General features: G+C 45.7%; 1 protein-coding gene across 20 annotated transcripts in view; it reads right to left on the bottom strand.

The window, feature by feature from the left end:
• The window catches only part of dlg1b (discs large MAGUK scaffold protein 1b), a 66,777-nt gene that overhangs the window by 28,908 nt on the left and 21,460 nt on the right, over positions 1 to 16,409 (bottom strand). For 10 of the 20 annotated variants that reach the window (XM_035170015.2, XM_035170016.2, XM_035170020.2 and 7 more), the window contains one exon: positions 11,091 to 11,252. In XM_035170015.2, coding sequence (XP_035025906.1) covers positions 11,091 to 11,252 — 162 coding nt within the window. Of the gene's footprint in view, positions 1 to 3,866; positions 4,476 to 8,123; positions 8,268 to 11,090; positions 11,253 to 15,066; positions 15,553 to 16,409 lie in introns of those variants that run through there. The other 10 variants (XM_035170009.2, XM_035170011.2, XM_035170010.2 and 7 more) reach the window with 4 other exon arrangements.

Below are 16,409 nucleotides of genomic sequence, written 5' to 3'. Positions count from 1 at the left end.
GGGGGCGGCTCCACTGGGTGCATGAATAATCAATGTCGCCCCCGGATTCAGGCGCAGCGTCGTTCATGTCAGCGTCAGCAGCGAGGGAGGAATGTGACGAGGACTCGTGGTTAGCGACGGCATAAAAACCTGCCGGAGTTCGGAGGCTGACCGCGAGCTGCTGCTGACGACGTGCTGTTTAAGAGCCGCACCAGATTGTGTTGTTAGAAAAGCTGAATGGGAAAAATGAGCAGATCTGCCTTTAAATGAGCTCGAGTGTGTGCAGAGTTGTGTCTGTGTCTCCAACATTTCACTGCTCTCAGAGATTTTACAGTCGAGGAAGTTTCAACAACTGCTCCAGAGGAAAGATCACCTGGTTCATCCTCTGGAGAAAAGCCTGTACCGTACCTATGATTTGATTCTGACACCAAACCAACACTCTTCTGATCATTCAGGCTGCATCCACACTCTGAGAAATGTGTAACTATTTTGTGTTTCCATTACAATGTTCGAAATGTCCCAAACACTAAACTCAGAATGTAAAATAAGAATTTGATCTCATATCATCAACCATCTTCTCCTCTGAGCTCATATTTCCCACAGAAACATATAAAGTGACAGTGGGATGAGCTGAGAGCTGATTGGTTCAATACATGGACTTGATAGTATCCAGTCTTTGCGCTGGCTAGATCATGAATGGGCAAATTATTTATACATCACAAAATATGCCCCAGAATAACCCACATAGAGCGTTGACATGACAACAGGCGCTGTGCAGTTGGATGGAGGTCTGATTTCATAAGTGGATTTAAAAACCAGGAGGACGGCTGTGTTTTGGAGGGAGGAGCATTTCCAGATCTTTCCACGGTCGCTGCTGGGGGAAAAAACTCGCCGCTTTATAGACCCCTCAACGTTTCATGTGAACATACAACCAAGCTTTTAAGTCCCTGAACGCCTCATCTCCACATGCACAACTGAAGTTTTCAAAATATATTGATCTGCATCCATGTGAATATCTACATGTGTGGTTTGATGTATGAAAGTGTCGTGTGAACAATAAAGCAGGTTATTGTTTGTGAGCTCAGGCTCGATCAGAATCGACCCGCAGAGTTTAAGTGCAGGAATCTGGAAATCGAAGATTCATGACAATACGTTTAAATCAATACGTGTCACAGTGAATAAATAAACATGTGTTGAAACCCACTGAGAGAATCTCACTGAATCCACTCTGACGAGATTAGGATTAGTGCCCGAGCCCTGCTGTGGGTCTGCAGCGCCACCTACAGGCCACACACACATCAGCTCGGCTGCAGCTCCCATCAGCAACAACACGACGCACGCTTACAAAAAGGAAATACAAGCAGATCAGTAATTAGGCTTTTAAATGTTTGGTGCTGATAAAGCTTCACCTGTTGGCTACATCTGCATTTCAGAATAATGTGTCTCTCACTCTCATTATCATCATAGACATTTGATGGCTGGTTAGAGTATTAACATGTGTAGTAAACTGAACTGATTTTACTTCTAAAACTAGTAACTAAATAAGTGAGTCATTAAATACATAAGTCAGAAGCTGTGAAACAGATGTTTTCTGGACTTTTTAAAGTTTCTGGAGCCATCAATGAAAAAAGAAACGCACCTAATGAAAACACCTGGAAAAACTAAATATAAAATAGTAATTTAAATATACTCACTACTCATGTAATCTGGTAATGTTTGTTTCCAGCCAGACCACAGACTGTAAATTGCGACATGACGGCCAAATCATTTGGATCGCCCCCTGGTGGCTGTCCACAGTGTAGGTAAAAAACCCTGCCTCTTCCATGTTAGCAGATGGGACATGGACCAAACAAAAAAATTCAAAAGTAAACATTAAATAAATGTTTCTCAAAGATGGTTTCTGTCATTTTAAGGTAGCTGAGACCGACTGATTGGTCGAGCGCATGTATTGATCACACATCTCCACTGCATGATCTCGAGTGCACGGACGGCTCGATATTCATCTTTTTCAATCACTGACTGTCTTTATAGATCGGTGAAACGACATCATTGAATCTTTCTGTCCAAGTAAACTCAATTAGCTCAAACCCATTCGATTACCAGCGTGATTGATCAGTTTCCTCTCACAGCCGCTGATCAGATGTTGAGGTTTTCTCAGTACATGTGGATCTTCATATCGTTCTTTCTGGAATGACGGCAAGCGGGTTAACGGTTCAATAACCTGCGGCGGGCTGCAGGTGGCGGAGCGGCGTTGTCGGCACGAGCCACGCCTGACGCTCATGTTTCAACAGTGACGGTCCTGAACATATATCATGTGTCACATTAGCTTCTGTCAGGAAAAACTGTTTAAACTTCAGAGATTAACTTGTGTTTTTTCTCCTTTTACGCTGACATGTGATCAAACTGCTGTTTTCCTCCACAGATGAACATCACAACTCATGAGGGGTGTTTTCAGTGTTTCCTCTGTTTTAGCTCCGTGTTTGGTCTCCTCCACCACATGAGGGAATCATCTGGCTCTTCAGCAGCTAAGTCAGTTCCACCTCGTCGTCGCTCCAAGAAAATAAATCCCTGCTCTGAATTTTCACCATCGCTGTTCCTCCTTTAGAGGAGTTTCTGTTACTAAGCAACCAACTGCAGAGGAGGATCTACTTCCTGTTTACATCACATGACCGGTGTAGGTGAATGGTCATGTGACGTGTCTGTGAAGATTCTAAGTCATCCAGGTCATGGTATCTTCAGACGTTGTAGTGGTGTGTGTGTGGCTTGTGTTTCTTGAAGATGTTTCATCTGTGAGGCTTCTTCAGAAGTCCAGTCGCCTACGTACACTTCAACAACTTCAGAGTCATGTGACACATACTTTCAGGTGTGTTAGTGTGGACAGAGGTCGATATAGTTTGAAATCGTGTCAGTGTGGATGGAACCTGTGTCAGAGGTTGTTACTGATGTTTCTGTGAGTGAAGATAAACAACAAGCTGCAGTTTGAGGTGATAATTCTGTCTTTTTCCTTCAATGTGCAGCTTCATGTCGTCTTCAGTGTCACCAACATTTAGGTTGTGCGTGTTGTTCTTCATGCCTGGTAATGTGCGTGTTTGAGGCAGTAAACAGAGAGGCAGCGGGGTAGCGCTGCGTGTCAGGAGCCTGGAGGTTGCTAGGCAACGCTGGGGAAGGCATGTGCTACTGCAGGGGTTCCACACATCTGGCCAGAACATGATGCTGCTGTTATGCAGGTGAATCTCTCCACATCCACACGCTGCCTCTGCACATCACGAAAAAAAGAAGCTGCACAGGTGGCACCTGACTTCAGCAGTGACACGTTCTGTGATCAGGGAGATTCCAGATTGCAGAGATGAGCCACAGCTGCTGAAAACTCTGGAACATTTAGCAGCCCTGATTCCTCCAGACTCAACAGCACGCAGAGACGGAGAGCTCTGCTGCTCGCTGCTGCAGCCTTATCAACAAATCACCTCAGATCTCCAACCACACACACACACACACACACACACACACTGTCTTCATGTTTCCACTTGTCTGTCTGATGATGACGACTAACACCAATCTGCTTCAAAACAGGACTGTGGACAACAGAGTTTCTAAACCTGCGGTGCAGAAATTAACCAGATGTGACGGATTCTGCATGAAACCTGATCAGGCACATGACGCAGCAGCAGCAGATCTCCTGGTGCAACTTTTCCACCTCTGCCTCATCCAGCAGCGTCACATCCACAGCCAGCGGACCCATAGTGACATTTACAACAACACACACACCGGTCAGAGTAGTGCATGATCAATGTACAAATGACTCATGCTACACGGTGCAGCACCTCCCCCTACCTCCTCACCTTCTGGAGGATTTATGTTTTTATGAATGGGGGGGGGTGGGGACCTACCAGTAGGCGCCGGTGGAGCCGCTTGGTTCTCCTCAGGGTGCCCATGATGCGGCGGCCCATCTTTTTGGCGTACCACACTGAGTTGAGCATGCTGCTTGTTGCTGCTGCTGTTGTTGCCGTGGTGAAGGTGGCGTGTCGCCTCCTTTGCGCCTCCTCTGGCTCCTGCAGCAGGCTGCGGGGTGGCGGAGGTGGTGCTGGCTGGAGAGCAGACGATGGGAGGGGGGCTTCAATCCACCTTGTGTCCCCCCTCCTTCCTCCTCTTCCTCACAGATACAGACAGGGAGCTGCAGAGGAGCTGATGGAGGAGCTGTTTCCGGGAGGGGGGGGGAGCGGAGACACACTGAGGTCGTCCTCCTCCGGTTAGTTCATGAGCAGGTGGCGGCGGTAGACATTCGGTAATAAATGGTGGTCGTCAGACGCCAGACTTGACGGGAAAAAGAGAGAGAGGAGCCTCAGGGGGCGGATTAACCTGCCGGGGTGAGAGAGCATCGCTTAGCAGGTGGAGAGAGAGCAGCGGGTCCCAGCCTGTCTGAGTGGAGCAGACAGCAACAACAGACTGCAGGGCTGACGAGAGTCTGTGTTTAAAGAGAGCGCAGCCAGAGAGGAAGTTGGTCTTGTCTCTCTCTGCAGTCTGAAACCTCACGCTGCTCCTCCCCACTCCCTCCTTTCCAGTGGGGGGGGGGACCTCTGTCCTACTTTAAACTAGAATGAGTTAACGGAGAAACCGCTGAGTTATCTCAGCTGTGATGAAAACATGGTGACTAAACTACATTTACACAACTCAGAGTCCAGTTAGTTACAGCATCTGGAGACGCACAATGAAAAAAAAAAAATAACACTAAATGAAAACTGGGAAAAACGACGTTAACTGTTTCACTACTCATGTAATCTGGTAATGTAGTAACTAACTGCTGAGTACTGACATAATTAGTGTAGTTATGACTTACTGAGTACTGACGTATTACTGTAGTAATAAATTACTGAGTACTGATGTATTACTGTTGTAATAACATAATGAGTACTGATGTATTACTGTTGTAATAACGTATTGAGTACTGATGTATTACTGTTGTAATAACTGAGTACTGATGTATTACTGTTGTAATACTGAGTACTGATGTATTACTGTAGTAATAACTTACTGAGTACTGATGTATTACTGTTGTAATAACTGAGTACTGATGTATTACTGTAGTAATAACTTACTGAGTACTGATGTATTACTGTAATAACTGATACTGATGTATTACTGTAGTAATAACTTACTGAGTACTGATGTATTACTGTAGTAATAAATTTTGCTAACTGAGTACTGATGTATTACTGTTGTAATAACTGAGTACTGATGTATTACTGTTGTAATAACTTGAGTACTGATGTATTACTGTAGTAATAACTTACCGAGTACTGATGTATTACTGTAGTAATAACTTACTGAGTACTGATGTATTACTTTGATGTATTACTGTTGTAATAACTGAGTACTGATGTATTACTGTAGTAATAACCTACTGAGTACTGATGTATTACTGTAGTAATAACCTACTGAGTACTTATGTATTACTGTTGTAATAACTGAGTACTGATGTATTACTGTAGTAATAACTTACTGAGTACTGATGTATATAACTGTGACATGCCTATATTAACAAAATGTCCTGTTACTCATGAATACTTCACCATAATTAATTTCATGTATCACTCAACTGATTAAGTATCATCCAAACACAAAGTAGTCGTCAGTACAGATCAGGTCCTAATAACTTCTGATGAGTGTTGGTGTTTATTGTTAAAGTGTAAAGTGAGAGACTGGAGGGAGGACACTCAGAAACTCTCACAGGGTAAAAGACAACCGGACCTTTAATGAGCGTCCTGATCCCGAAGCAGTGGTGGTTATAATTATGCAGCGGCGGGACATCGCTAAAAAGATAATGAGTGGAAGACATGAGTTGATTATGTTCCACTTCTACCGTCCAGGGTCCACTACCTTATGATGTTATGTTTTCACTAGAGGTCATCGCCCTGAGGAAATGTATTGATTTACATATCTGTGCAGATGACCCACATCCTGAAGACATGAGCCCAAGACAGCTGAAATGATCAAAACATAATCAACAGATTGGAGTTATTCCTCCAGAGCAAAAAGACAAAACGTGTCTTCAGTTTACAACAATATCTCAGGACACGTAGAGTGTTAGCGTCACCTCTGAGCCAAACACGGGACTCTATGCAAAGGTTTAGAATCAAGTAATTAGTCTGAATTTATTAGTTGCATGCAAGAATTGTCAATTTATATATGCTGATATAAAAAAAACGTACTAAATATACATTACAGAAAAGATGTGCATTTATACTCATACTGTATGTTACGATAATGCATCTTAAAATAGTCTTTATAATAGGTTGTATTTCTGTTTTCTTTTTATTAATATACATACATTTCTTTTTTGTCGAAGGGTTGGACTTTATTTATCTATTTTTCATGTCAGCCGATACATTGTATGAGAATTTTTTGTGCCCAAACTTCGGTCCAACCATATATTTCAATATCGGGCTCTGATGGAAATGATTTTTGTATATTTATGTACAAGGCTGAAATTTGTCCAAAACTCCCCGATATTCACTGGAAACAAACGCCCCCCCCAAAGATTATAGGATTTCCCTGATATTGCATGCGTGGCTGGAACCCTGCTGGCTGTACAGAGAGCCGACCTCTGACCCGTCCTCCCAGCATCCTCTGACGTGTCACTTCATGGCCTCTGAGTCCTTTGTCTTGGTGCTAAATATACATGAGAGCTGCTGTAAATCTTTGAGCTGCGGACAAACAGAAGGCCAGTCGTTCTGCATTTTACCATCAACCCCCCCCAACTCCGTCCACAACCCCCCAGCCCTGATACAGAAAGCCTCACTAAATCTGTCCTTGTCCTTCACTGCAGGTTCTACCCCATCCTCCTCCATTTTTCCGCCGTCAGGATTTTCTTTGTCGGCATTCATCTCCTGTGTTGCCATGGTGCTGCTGAGGAGAGCGAGCAAGAGGAGGGAGCGATGAAAAAATGAAAGGAATATGTAAAAAAGGAGTGTACAGTTCGTCCTCCCAGCCGCTTGTGTCTTTGTGGGATGTAAGGATCCATTCATTGCTTTATCGTGGCGGAGGTGTTGGAGATAGCTGCTTGCTGACGTCAGGCCGGGGACAGGCGGCTGTCGCAGATCAAACGCACAGGAAACATTGAAGCACAGGATGTGGAGATTCTGCCACTGAAGACTATGGCAAACAGGAAAGTCACCACAGGTGAGCAGGTGACGTTCCCGTGAAGTGAAGGTCTCACTCTGCGACCACGCAGTCATCCAGCTGCTACGTTTAGTCTGATGTGAACCAAGTTATTCTAATTCTCAACTACAAAAATGTTAGGTCTCCACAACATGAATTATTCATGATTCAGGTTGAATCCTGTTCATTTCTTTCTTATTATAAAACAAACATCTTGGTATTATTACATCTAAATATTTTTATATGTATACTTATATGTAAAAGAGAAAATATTTTCTTTTACTGCCCATTTACTCATTCTGCGTCCATCTCAAAGCTTCCTGAACTTCCTCCCCTGTATAAATACGGACTGTGCATTTGTGATCGTAGAGTGGAGCCGTGGTATCGAGGTCCCGCCCATGCATGAGCTCGACCAATCATGAGTAGGTCTCAGCTGTCAATCATCACGTCTCAGCCTGTTTTTATATCATCAAATAACTAGTTCAAACCAAACTGATCAGAAACACTTGAACATCAGTGAGAGAAGAACGACCTGAAATGACAGAATCCATCTTTGATAAACATTTATTTAACGTCACCTTTGAGTTTTTAGTTTGCTCCATGTCCCATCTGCTAACATGGAGGAGGTTTATGACCTATACTGCAGTCGGACACCAGGGGGCGATGAAGACGATTGGCTTCACTTTCAGGAGCTGTCATGTCGTCCATCTTTATGAACAATCTGTGGACACGCCATTTTCCTCAGTGACCTTCAGTTTTACTTTAGAGACAGACTGAACCAGGCCAGCTGCTAAGCCAAGCTAACCCCGTCCTGGTGTTCATGAACTCAAAGCTTCAGTACGACGGAAACAACCTGAAGGTAGCGATGGAACCACGAGATCAACTTTTCTCTTTGAACATGGAGGAAAATATGATGCTACATATTTTAACATGTTAAGAACACGACTGTAGCATGACAACAGCAGCACAGTGGGGTGGGTGGGGGTTACCTGGATTGGGGGGTAAGGGTTGGAGGAGCAGGAGGGGAGGGGGCTGTCCTCTCCGTGGGGGTAGAGGGTGGAGGACGTAGGGGAGGGGAGCTCCAGGGGCTGCTGTCCTAACGAACCGTCAAAGAGGCACTCCAGGGACACTACCTACAGGAGGGGGGAGGAAAGACGGCGTCTCGGAGAGGTCAAAATACAAGAAACTTATCAAAAGACAGAAAAAATATAAACAGAGTCAGGAGAGAACGTCAGCAACACGAAGACGGCGTTTAGAATGAGAGACGGAAAACAGAGAGAGAGAAGACGTGAGAGAGGGGGAGGAGGAGGGAGGGAGGGGAGGGAGGGAGGGGAGGAGGAGGAGGAGGAGGAGGGAGGGAGGGAGGGAGGAGGATGAAGAGGAGGGAGAGAGGAGGATGAAGAGGAGGGAGAGAGGATGAAGGAGGAGAGAGGACGAGCAAGAGGGAGAGAGGAGGATGAAGAGGAGGGGGAGAAAAGAGGAGGGAGGAGGATGATAAAAGGGATGAGGGAGGAGGAATGAGAGAGAACAGAAGAAACAGAAACTTTCTTTTTATTTCCATTCAAGTTATCGTCAAAGATGTTAAACGTGGACTCTGAGTTTCGGAAGATCAAATGTTTTATCAGCCAATAATAGATCAGAATTGACGTCATGTTCTCGTCTCAGATTTACTGTTTCGCAGGATGAAGAGTTCCTGTGCAGCTCGTCGTCTCCTAACCTCTGACCTCAGATTCACGTCAGCTGTCCTTCTATCCTGACGCCACACGGGGGCAGAAGCTCTCCAGTGCTCATCCTGTTCTCATGCTGTGTCGCCACGGCAACATGAACACGTTAAAACATCAGATCTCAGCTGGTCGTCACCAGAAACTTTACGATTCCTCTCAGATTAAAAATCGTCAGGTCAGAAATAATAGAATCAATAGAATCGGGAAGATAAGTTCTTTGTATAAACTACAATTTATTCAAACTTGTTAATTTTGTGAACTTGTTAAGTGTGACTTTGTGCTACATTAATAAAGTTATATAATTTATGAATTAATTATTTCTTACATTTTTATTCATTGTCCAGCGTAAGATGAAATCTTTTTGTCGGAGTTTCCCAAAACTATGTGAAAAATAAATCTCGTTTTTTTAAGTTTTTCACTTTTGTTTCAATTTGAGATATTTGACTTTTAAGGCGTTTCCAAATTCGACAGTCTTTGTGGACATGAGGGCTGAACTTCGATCTGGGATCGCTTGGCTCAGGAACGTCCTTAGTGGCTCAGGAATGGAAGGATGAATTTGTCGGCCATGTTTGAAGGAGCCTTCGATATGAGACAGTGTAGTTGTGCCGCTGTGACTCAGTCGTTCTTCAAATGAACTGAGACAGCTTCAGTCTCATGTATGAGTCAAACCGCAGCCTACATTTCCCATGATGCAACTTCATTGCAGGGTGTCTTAAACAGCGTCAGACTTGATGAAGCTTACATAGACACAGAAGTTATTGATTATTAAGTGATAAGTGCAGATCCTGACTCGTTATTAAGTTGTATTAAACTGGTAGAGTGCTCCATTAACAGCACAAACACAAATAGTCGACTGTGACAAAGTGGTCACATGACACACAAACAGCAGCAATGGAGGACTAACATATGGACGAGAGTCATGTGACTGAGAGGACGACACGTTTGACTTCAAACCATATCTTGACAAATCAGCTGCGACATTTATCAGTGGTTATTGGTTCCATGTTGGTTTTGTCATTTTGTTGTTACAGTATGATCAACACAAAGTGGTGATTTTAACGTTATAATCCCTTCAGGAAACTTCTTAACCTGAAAGCAGCAGCTGGATGAAAGTGAGTCTGATGTTTAGTGTGAACATGAGAAAGTTTCCTCCTTCTCTCCCTGAACGTCTGTTCTCTGTGACTCTGCTGAGTGGGTTCCATCTCCTGGGAGAAGAACTGACTGAGAGTCAGCTTCAACTGTCACAACCAGCTCCAGTTGAAGAGTGAAGCTGAACTGAGATCAGTTAAAAACACTCTGAAGTTATTAAAAACCAGAGTTTATCTCCAATATTCAGCAGGAAACTTTGAAACATGAAGAATTCTGAACAGAGTTTGGTGGATTTGTTACAGCAGCAGCTCTTCAGGGTCAGGAAGCAGAGGATCATGGGTAATATCCAGAGGGACGACTCAGTCAGAGTCAACACATTGATTCACTTTGTTTTTTCTACACATGAAACCACTTCACCAATCAGACACAGAGCCCAACAGAGTTGATCACCACGCGTGGCTGCAGGGGGCGCTGTTGTTCAGTAACAGTTGGTGTTGATTTAAGCTGAAAGATGCTGATGGTGTGATTCATTCATTTCTTCAACTTGTTTCAAAAGAAGCTGAAACTGATCGAGGAGTCTCTGACTGAGGATGGTGTGTGTGTGTGTGTGTGTGTGTGTGTGTGTGTGTGTGTGTGTGTGACGGTGTTATGACAGGAGCAACAGGTACAGATGAGTACGAGCTTCAGAATCAGAGCAGTGTTTTAATGGACACATGTAAACCACATGGACAATCAACGCCCCCCATCCTCCGTGCATGTGTGCGTGTGTGAAGGTGACAAATGGACAGAAACAGTAGAAAATAGAATAGAAACAGAAACAGACAGAGGAGAAGCTCTGACTTTACTGGCTTCTGAAGCACAATGAATCTGAACTGTCGTACCACAGCTTTTACAGATGACCAGGTACAAACATACTGCGGCTGTGAAACACAAAGGTCATCCCTTTTCACGGAAGTCTGGAACGAGACGCTCATTATTTTCTCAGTGTTTGACGTTTCTCATCTGATGGATGACGTGAACGCTGACCACTGGACTTTCTACGCTGAAGTCGTGTTGCTCTCAGAACAAACGCCTGTTCACATCAGCTGAGGCCAGTAAAGAGTTTCCCCGCAGAGGAGTGACTACAGACAGACTGTCGCCTACCTTCATCGGTGAGATGTGAGCGTGGGTGACGTAGCCGTGCACATTCTCGATCTGGGAAAGGTTCTTCTCTGCTACCTGGACCAGCTCGGGCCCCCCCTCCTCCGTCAGCTGGGGGGAGCTCTGGTCCTGGGGGGACAAGTCCTCATCGTGGTGCCTGTACTTCTGAAACGCCAAGAAGAAGACTTATGTAGAATGATGTCATGGAGTGTTTGTATCTGTTTGATGTTTAAAGAATCAGTCCCTATTTACTTCAATTGTATTGGATCTGGCTGCAACAAAGTTTGTTGTGGACTCAAACACAATTCTCTCAAGGCGTTTGCAACGTGCTCACATAGGAACGGATGGACGTACAACCTGAAAACATTATGCCTCTGACCACTGGGTGTCGCCAGCGCGGAGACACAAACATGTAAACAAAAAGAGCACCTGATGAGGACGATGTGATGCTGACTGTTTACCAGTGAATTTTACAGATGCTGATTTAAGGACTCTTTGGCTTTGTTGTTGGCAGAACATTTACAAAACATTTTCTTGACACTGGTTTGAAGCTTGAGCTGCAGCAACTTTAATTATCCGACATGACAGTTCCACTTTAATCACCGATTCTATTCCACTTATGTCGGGGCAGAGGCCACCGATTAACAGCAGATTATACAACGGGAGACGATCTGACGGATACCCTCAGTGTCGACTCCACCATGTTGACAAGGACAAGCAGTGGCTGGTGGTTATATATAATCCACTGTAGGATATAAGAATATAATCATGAGCTGACAGCTTGAATAAAAGTATTCTTATGAAGTCTGGACTACTGACGAGGTGTTTCAGGAGCTTCTGTGCTTTCTGTCGGGGGAGAGGAGCTCCCTTTACCACAGACCGCTCCTCTTAACTATGCAGAACTTTGACATTAAGAAAAACCTTCATAACACACTAGAGGAAAAAAATACTGAAAAACATTATGTCTCCTCAAACATCCAGATTTAAATGAACAAGGTTCAGATGTGGTTTAAATCTTGAAATGCTTCACCTGGACCTTTTATCACGTGTCAGGAACATGTCCAGAATTCAGTTCAAGTCTGAAAACAGCTTTAATAATTCTAAGATTCTTTCAACTGTGGAATATCTTTTAAAGGTTGTAGCTAAAAGATGTGTTAAATAAATTAAATAAAGATCCCAGGTGAGAATTCTCAACATGAAAAAACATGTTTCTTCCCTGATTCCTTGTTAATGAACACTTCTGATTGGTCACCTGCCAAACACACGTCCAAGGAGCTGCTGCTTATTTCACTTCCTCACATATTCTGAACTGTTGTTCTCACCTCCAACAGAGACACTAACATCTACTGTACAGCAGCTCGGACTGAATTTTGCATGACCACAGCGCGGCAGATGGAGGAGTGTCAGGAGGCTGCAGGCGAACTGAGCCGTCACGACACTCGAGAAAACAGCCAGAAAGAGGCTCATGACGACTGAGTCGAGAGAAGGAAGAGGGCGAAACAGACGGTTTGCTGAGCCCTCACAGGCCCGACCTGTCTGCCCTGTGCTGCTAAAGGTGAAGAGGTGGCACTTCTGTATGTCATTCTGATGATCTTTGAGCAGACAGAAAAGGGTGGAGATGTCCCTGCTGCAGCTACATGTCAATGTGTCCTTCAGTGAGACACTGCGCCCACTCGCTTTGGATGAGAGCGGCACAAATGTAAATGTGGAAGTAGGAGGCAGCGGGGAGCTGACACCGCCTCCTCCTCCTTGTCTCTCTGGGAGCTGTCGAGGAGGAGGAGGCCAAAAGCTGCTATAAATAGGAGCATCACCACAGAGCGGCTGTAGCAGGATGTTCAGGAGGAGGAGGAGGAGGAGGAGGAGGGTTACTGGATGATTCAGGGATGAGATGAAGAAGAAACAGAGGAATCTCCCACACAATCTAACTGGACTATACACTTTTCATTCTGTCCACTTTGCTGCCGTCTAGGGACAGACAGACACTAAACCACATTTCATGCAATTACACCTTTGAATTATTTGGTGTGTTCTGAACCATCAACCATCGTTCAACTAACATCCACCTGCATCTGTCCTCATGTTTCTGCCAACGATCAAATACAATCTATTCACAGTTAAACACAAACAATCAGTTTATCAGGTCCAACTCATTAAAACAAATGAAAAGGAAAAGACAAACTCTAAATCTGCACGAGACGCTGGATCAGACGACCGACTGCAAAGAGCTGGAACCGCAAAGTTCATTGAGTCATTCTGACTTTCTCTTTATCATTAAATCTGCCTCGTCCGTCTCCGTCGACCGACCTGTGTATGGATACGTTTTCACTTGGAAGTCGCAGTGTTTAAGTTTGTGTGAGTATCTCTTCAGCTGCTTTCAGACATGCAGACTCTGCAGCTCCTCCTCCGGAGGTGAGACTCAGTTTCTCGTTCTCCTCCTGAGCTTCTGTATAAAGTCTAAATCCAGGAGATGTGAACACAGCAGAGGATCCTCCACCTGATTCACTGTGAGTGAGTGGGGGGGTGAGGAGCTTCTACCACGTGACAGACACAAATGAAGATGAATTCTTATCTGTGAGGAATTTGTCTCAAACTGAACGTTTTTCAGTTTTAAAAATCACAGAGCTCACTATCGACTTTCCGACTCCACAACCTACTGAGTGTGTGGTGGTGAAAGGAGTCGATGGCAGCTGATCAATTCACTTAATTAAGACCAGTTGTCATTGAGCAGAAGTTAGGAGGTAGGAGGAGCACAGGGGTTAATCAGTGGCAGCGGTGTGGTGGCGTTTCCGTTGGACCATCTAACCTTAAGAGCTCGACCAATCCCTCTGATTAACATCAGATCACCCAATAGATCCACTACGAGCCGTTTCCTGTGCCTGAGGGTTCAAGGGTCAACACGTCGCTCCACGTGATACTGTAGCTATACACCCATAACCTGCCCAGGCGCTATGTGACGTCCAATCAGAGCCACAGGAGCAAAAGGTCAACTGAGAGTTTCATTTGGAGCAGACCTGAGTTCAGTGGCTTTTTACAACCAGTGTTGGTTTTAAGAGTGTAAAGAGGAGATTCTGGTTCCAACAATGACGCTGCGCCCTCGTCCGATCCGCCACTTCCTCGCACCGGGGACTTGAAAGAAGCAGGCAGGTTTGACGTGTAAGGAAAGAATAATCAGCATCAGCTCAGTGGGTTCAGATAATGTGAAAACTTTATGAATCTGATATTAACAGTTAAATCAACCATCAGTGATATTATTTAAAACGTCTGAACGTCTCGCTGGGTTCTGCCGACGGAGCCCGACAGCCTCCGTCAGTACATCTCATGTGTGACTGTGTTTTTGGCCCGTTGGTGTTTCCCTGCAGAGCACATGTCAACCACACATGCACGTGCCTGCCAGCCGGCCACCGACGCACCCGACAGCCAATCACGCCTCGGCACTGGTGCAAACGCAGCCTCCGATTGGTCGGTTCAGTGAAGCATGAAGGGACAGGCACCCCGGACAGCCTATCGTGTCGCGTCAGGTCAAACGGTAAACGTCACGGCTCTGTGGCGGTGAGCGAAGAGGGTTTTGCCCCCTCAGCTGGTGTCTGACAGGTGCAGAGAAACAACTACAACAGTACTGACAACATGTTTATGTTTTAACGGTTTGAATGAAGCGGATTCTGATGCGTGTTCATGATGAGTTCACGCCCTGCAGTTCTTCTGTACTCACGCACACAGATGACTTCTGCTCTGCATCACTTATGTGTTCTGATGCTCGGAATCTTCAGATTTCTACTTTCAAGGTTTAGAGAAACAGCGCGACTAAAAACATCTTCTGAGGATGTTTGGTTTCATCCACGAGGCTTCAGCTCAGATTTCTACTTTTTAAACACAGTCAAATTAACCCGTGACCTCACACACGCCCCCCCACGTGAACTGCCCCACTCTCTCTCCTCTCCGCTCCCGTACCGGTGGTGGAGCTCTGGAAGTTTCCACCCACCTTGCAGCCGAACATGAGGGAGATGGTGCTGTTGGTGCAGGCCACCTTGCAGTGGCACAGCATGGGTGAGAAACACTCCACCTTCTTCAAGCCGGGGGACATCTTTTCGGCGCCGGGGCAGTTGGCTGAGAGCCGCCTCCTCCGGGAGCGGTGCCGACTCCTCCCGCGCCGCCCAGCTCCGGCAGTGGCTCCCCCTGCACCACCTCCTCCTCCGCCTCCAGCCTCTCCACCTCCTCCTCCACTGCTGCTGCTGCTCCCTGCTCTCACCATCCGCCCTCATTCCTCGCTTCGCTCCATCGCGGCGGGGAGGAAACGACTCCCAGAGCTCTTCCTTCATCCAGGGAGAACCTCCCCCCTCCTCCTCGCCGCTGACCCCTCCTCCTCTTCCTCCCTCTTCTTCTTCTGGTAGAATATATTCCTCTCCCCCTTGACCTCCTCTCAGGCACTCGCCTTGACTCCTCTCTCCCTTGCTCTCCGGCTTGTTTTCCTCCTCTCTCCCTGTTATGTTGCCTCCCTCTCTCTCCCTCTCTCGCTCGCTCTCTCTCTCTCTCCTGACAGTGGTGGTGATGATGAGAGCCGGGGCGAGCGAGCAATGTTGTGTGTTTAGTGTGTGTCTCTGTGTGTGTGTGTTAAGCTTTCCTGTGGGGGTGTGATTGGTCACCAGGGAGAGGTGGGGGTGGGGGGTGTCACATGACTCATCAGAATGTAGGAGGGTTGAGAGAGAGAGAGAGAGAGAGAGAGAGAGAGAGAGAGAGAGAGAGAGAGAGAGAGAGAGAGAGAGAGAATCCTCAGGGAAGGTAGAGAGATGTAGGGCAGAGTCAGTGATGTGAATAGAGGAAGAAGAGGAAGATGAAGAGGAGGTGTGGAGCACCCGGAGACAGAGGAAGAGGAGGAGCAAAAAGATAAAGAGGAATAGGTTCCCCTCTGTTCTCGACCATCATCGTTACAACATTATCATTTGTATTATTATCAGAATCTCGAAGCTCTGAGACGCATTCCTCCGCCACGGCTAACGTCCTCACTTGCCATGTTTAAGAAATCGATAGAAGAATCCTGGATCTGCTCCAAACTGTACTGAGTGCTTTATGGGTCACGCCCACTCCTCCACAGGATTTCATGGAAATCTTTTCAGTAGTTTTTGACAAATATTCATTGAAAAATAATATCTCCAGTAGTAAAGACGAGGCCTGAGAGCTGACACAGGTGCCTTCAGATTAAATCCTTCAGAGGAGAGCGTGAGCTGCAAACTGTGGAGGTACATGGAGCAGCAGCAGAACATCACTGTGGTATGAACCTGAAGGGAAAACGTGTTGGAGCCATTCTTCTTCCTCCTCTCTCTGTTT

Source organism: Hippoglossus stenolepis, chromosome 11 (genome assembly GCF_022539355.2).
Source record: "Hippoglossus stenolepis isolate QCI-W04-F060 chromosome 11, HSTE1.2, whole genome shotgun sequence".
In the NCBI taxonomy this organism is placed as follows: Eukaryota; Metazoa; Chordata; class Actinopteri; order Pleuronectiformes; family Pleuronectidae; genus Hippoglossus; species Hippoglossus stenolepis.
The sequence above is the reverse complement of the archived record's forward strand: the minus strand, read 5'-3'. Positions and strand labels throughout refer to the sequence as shown.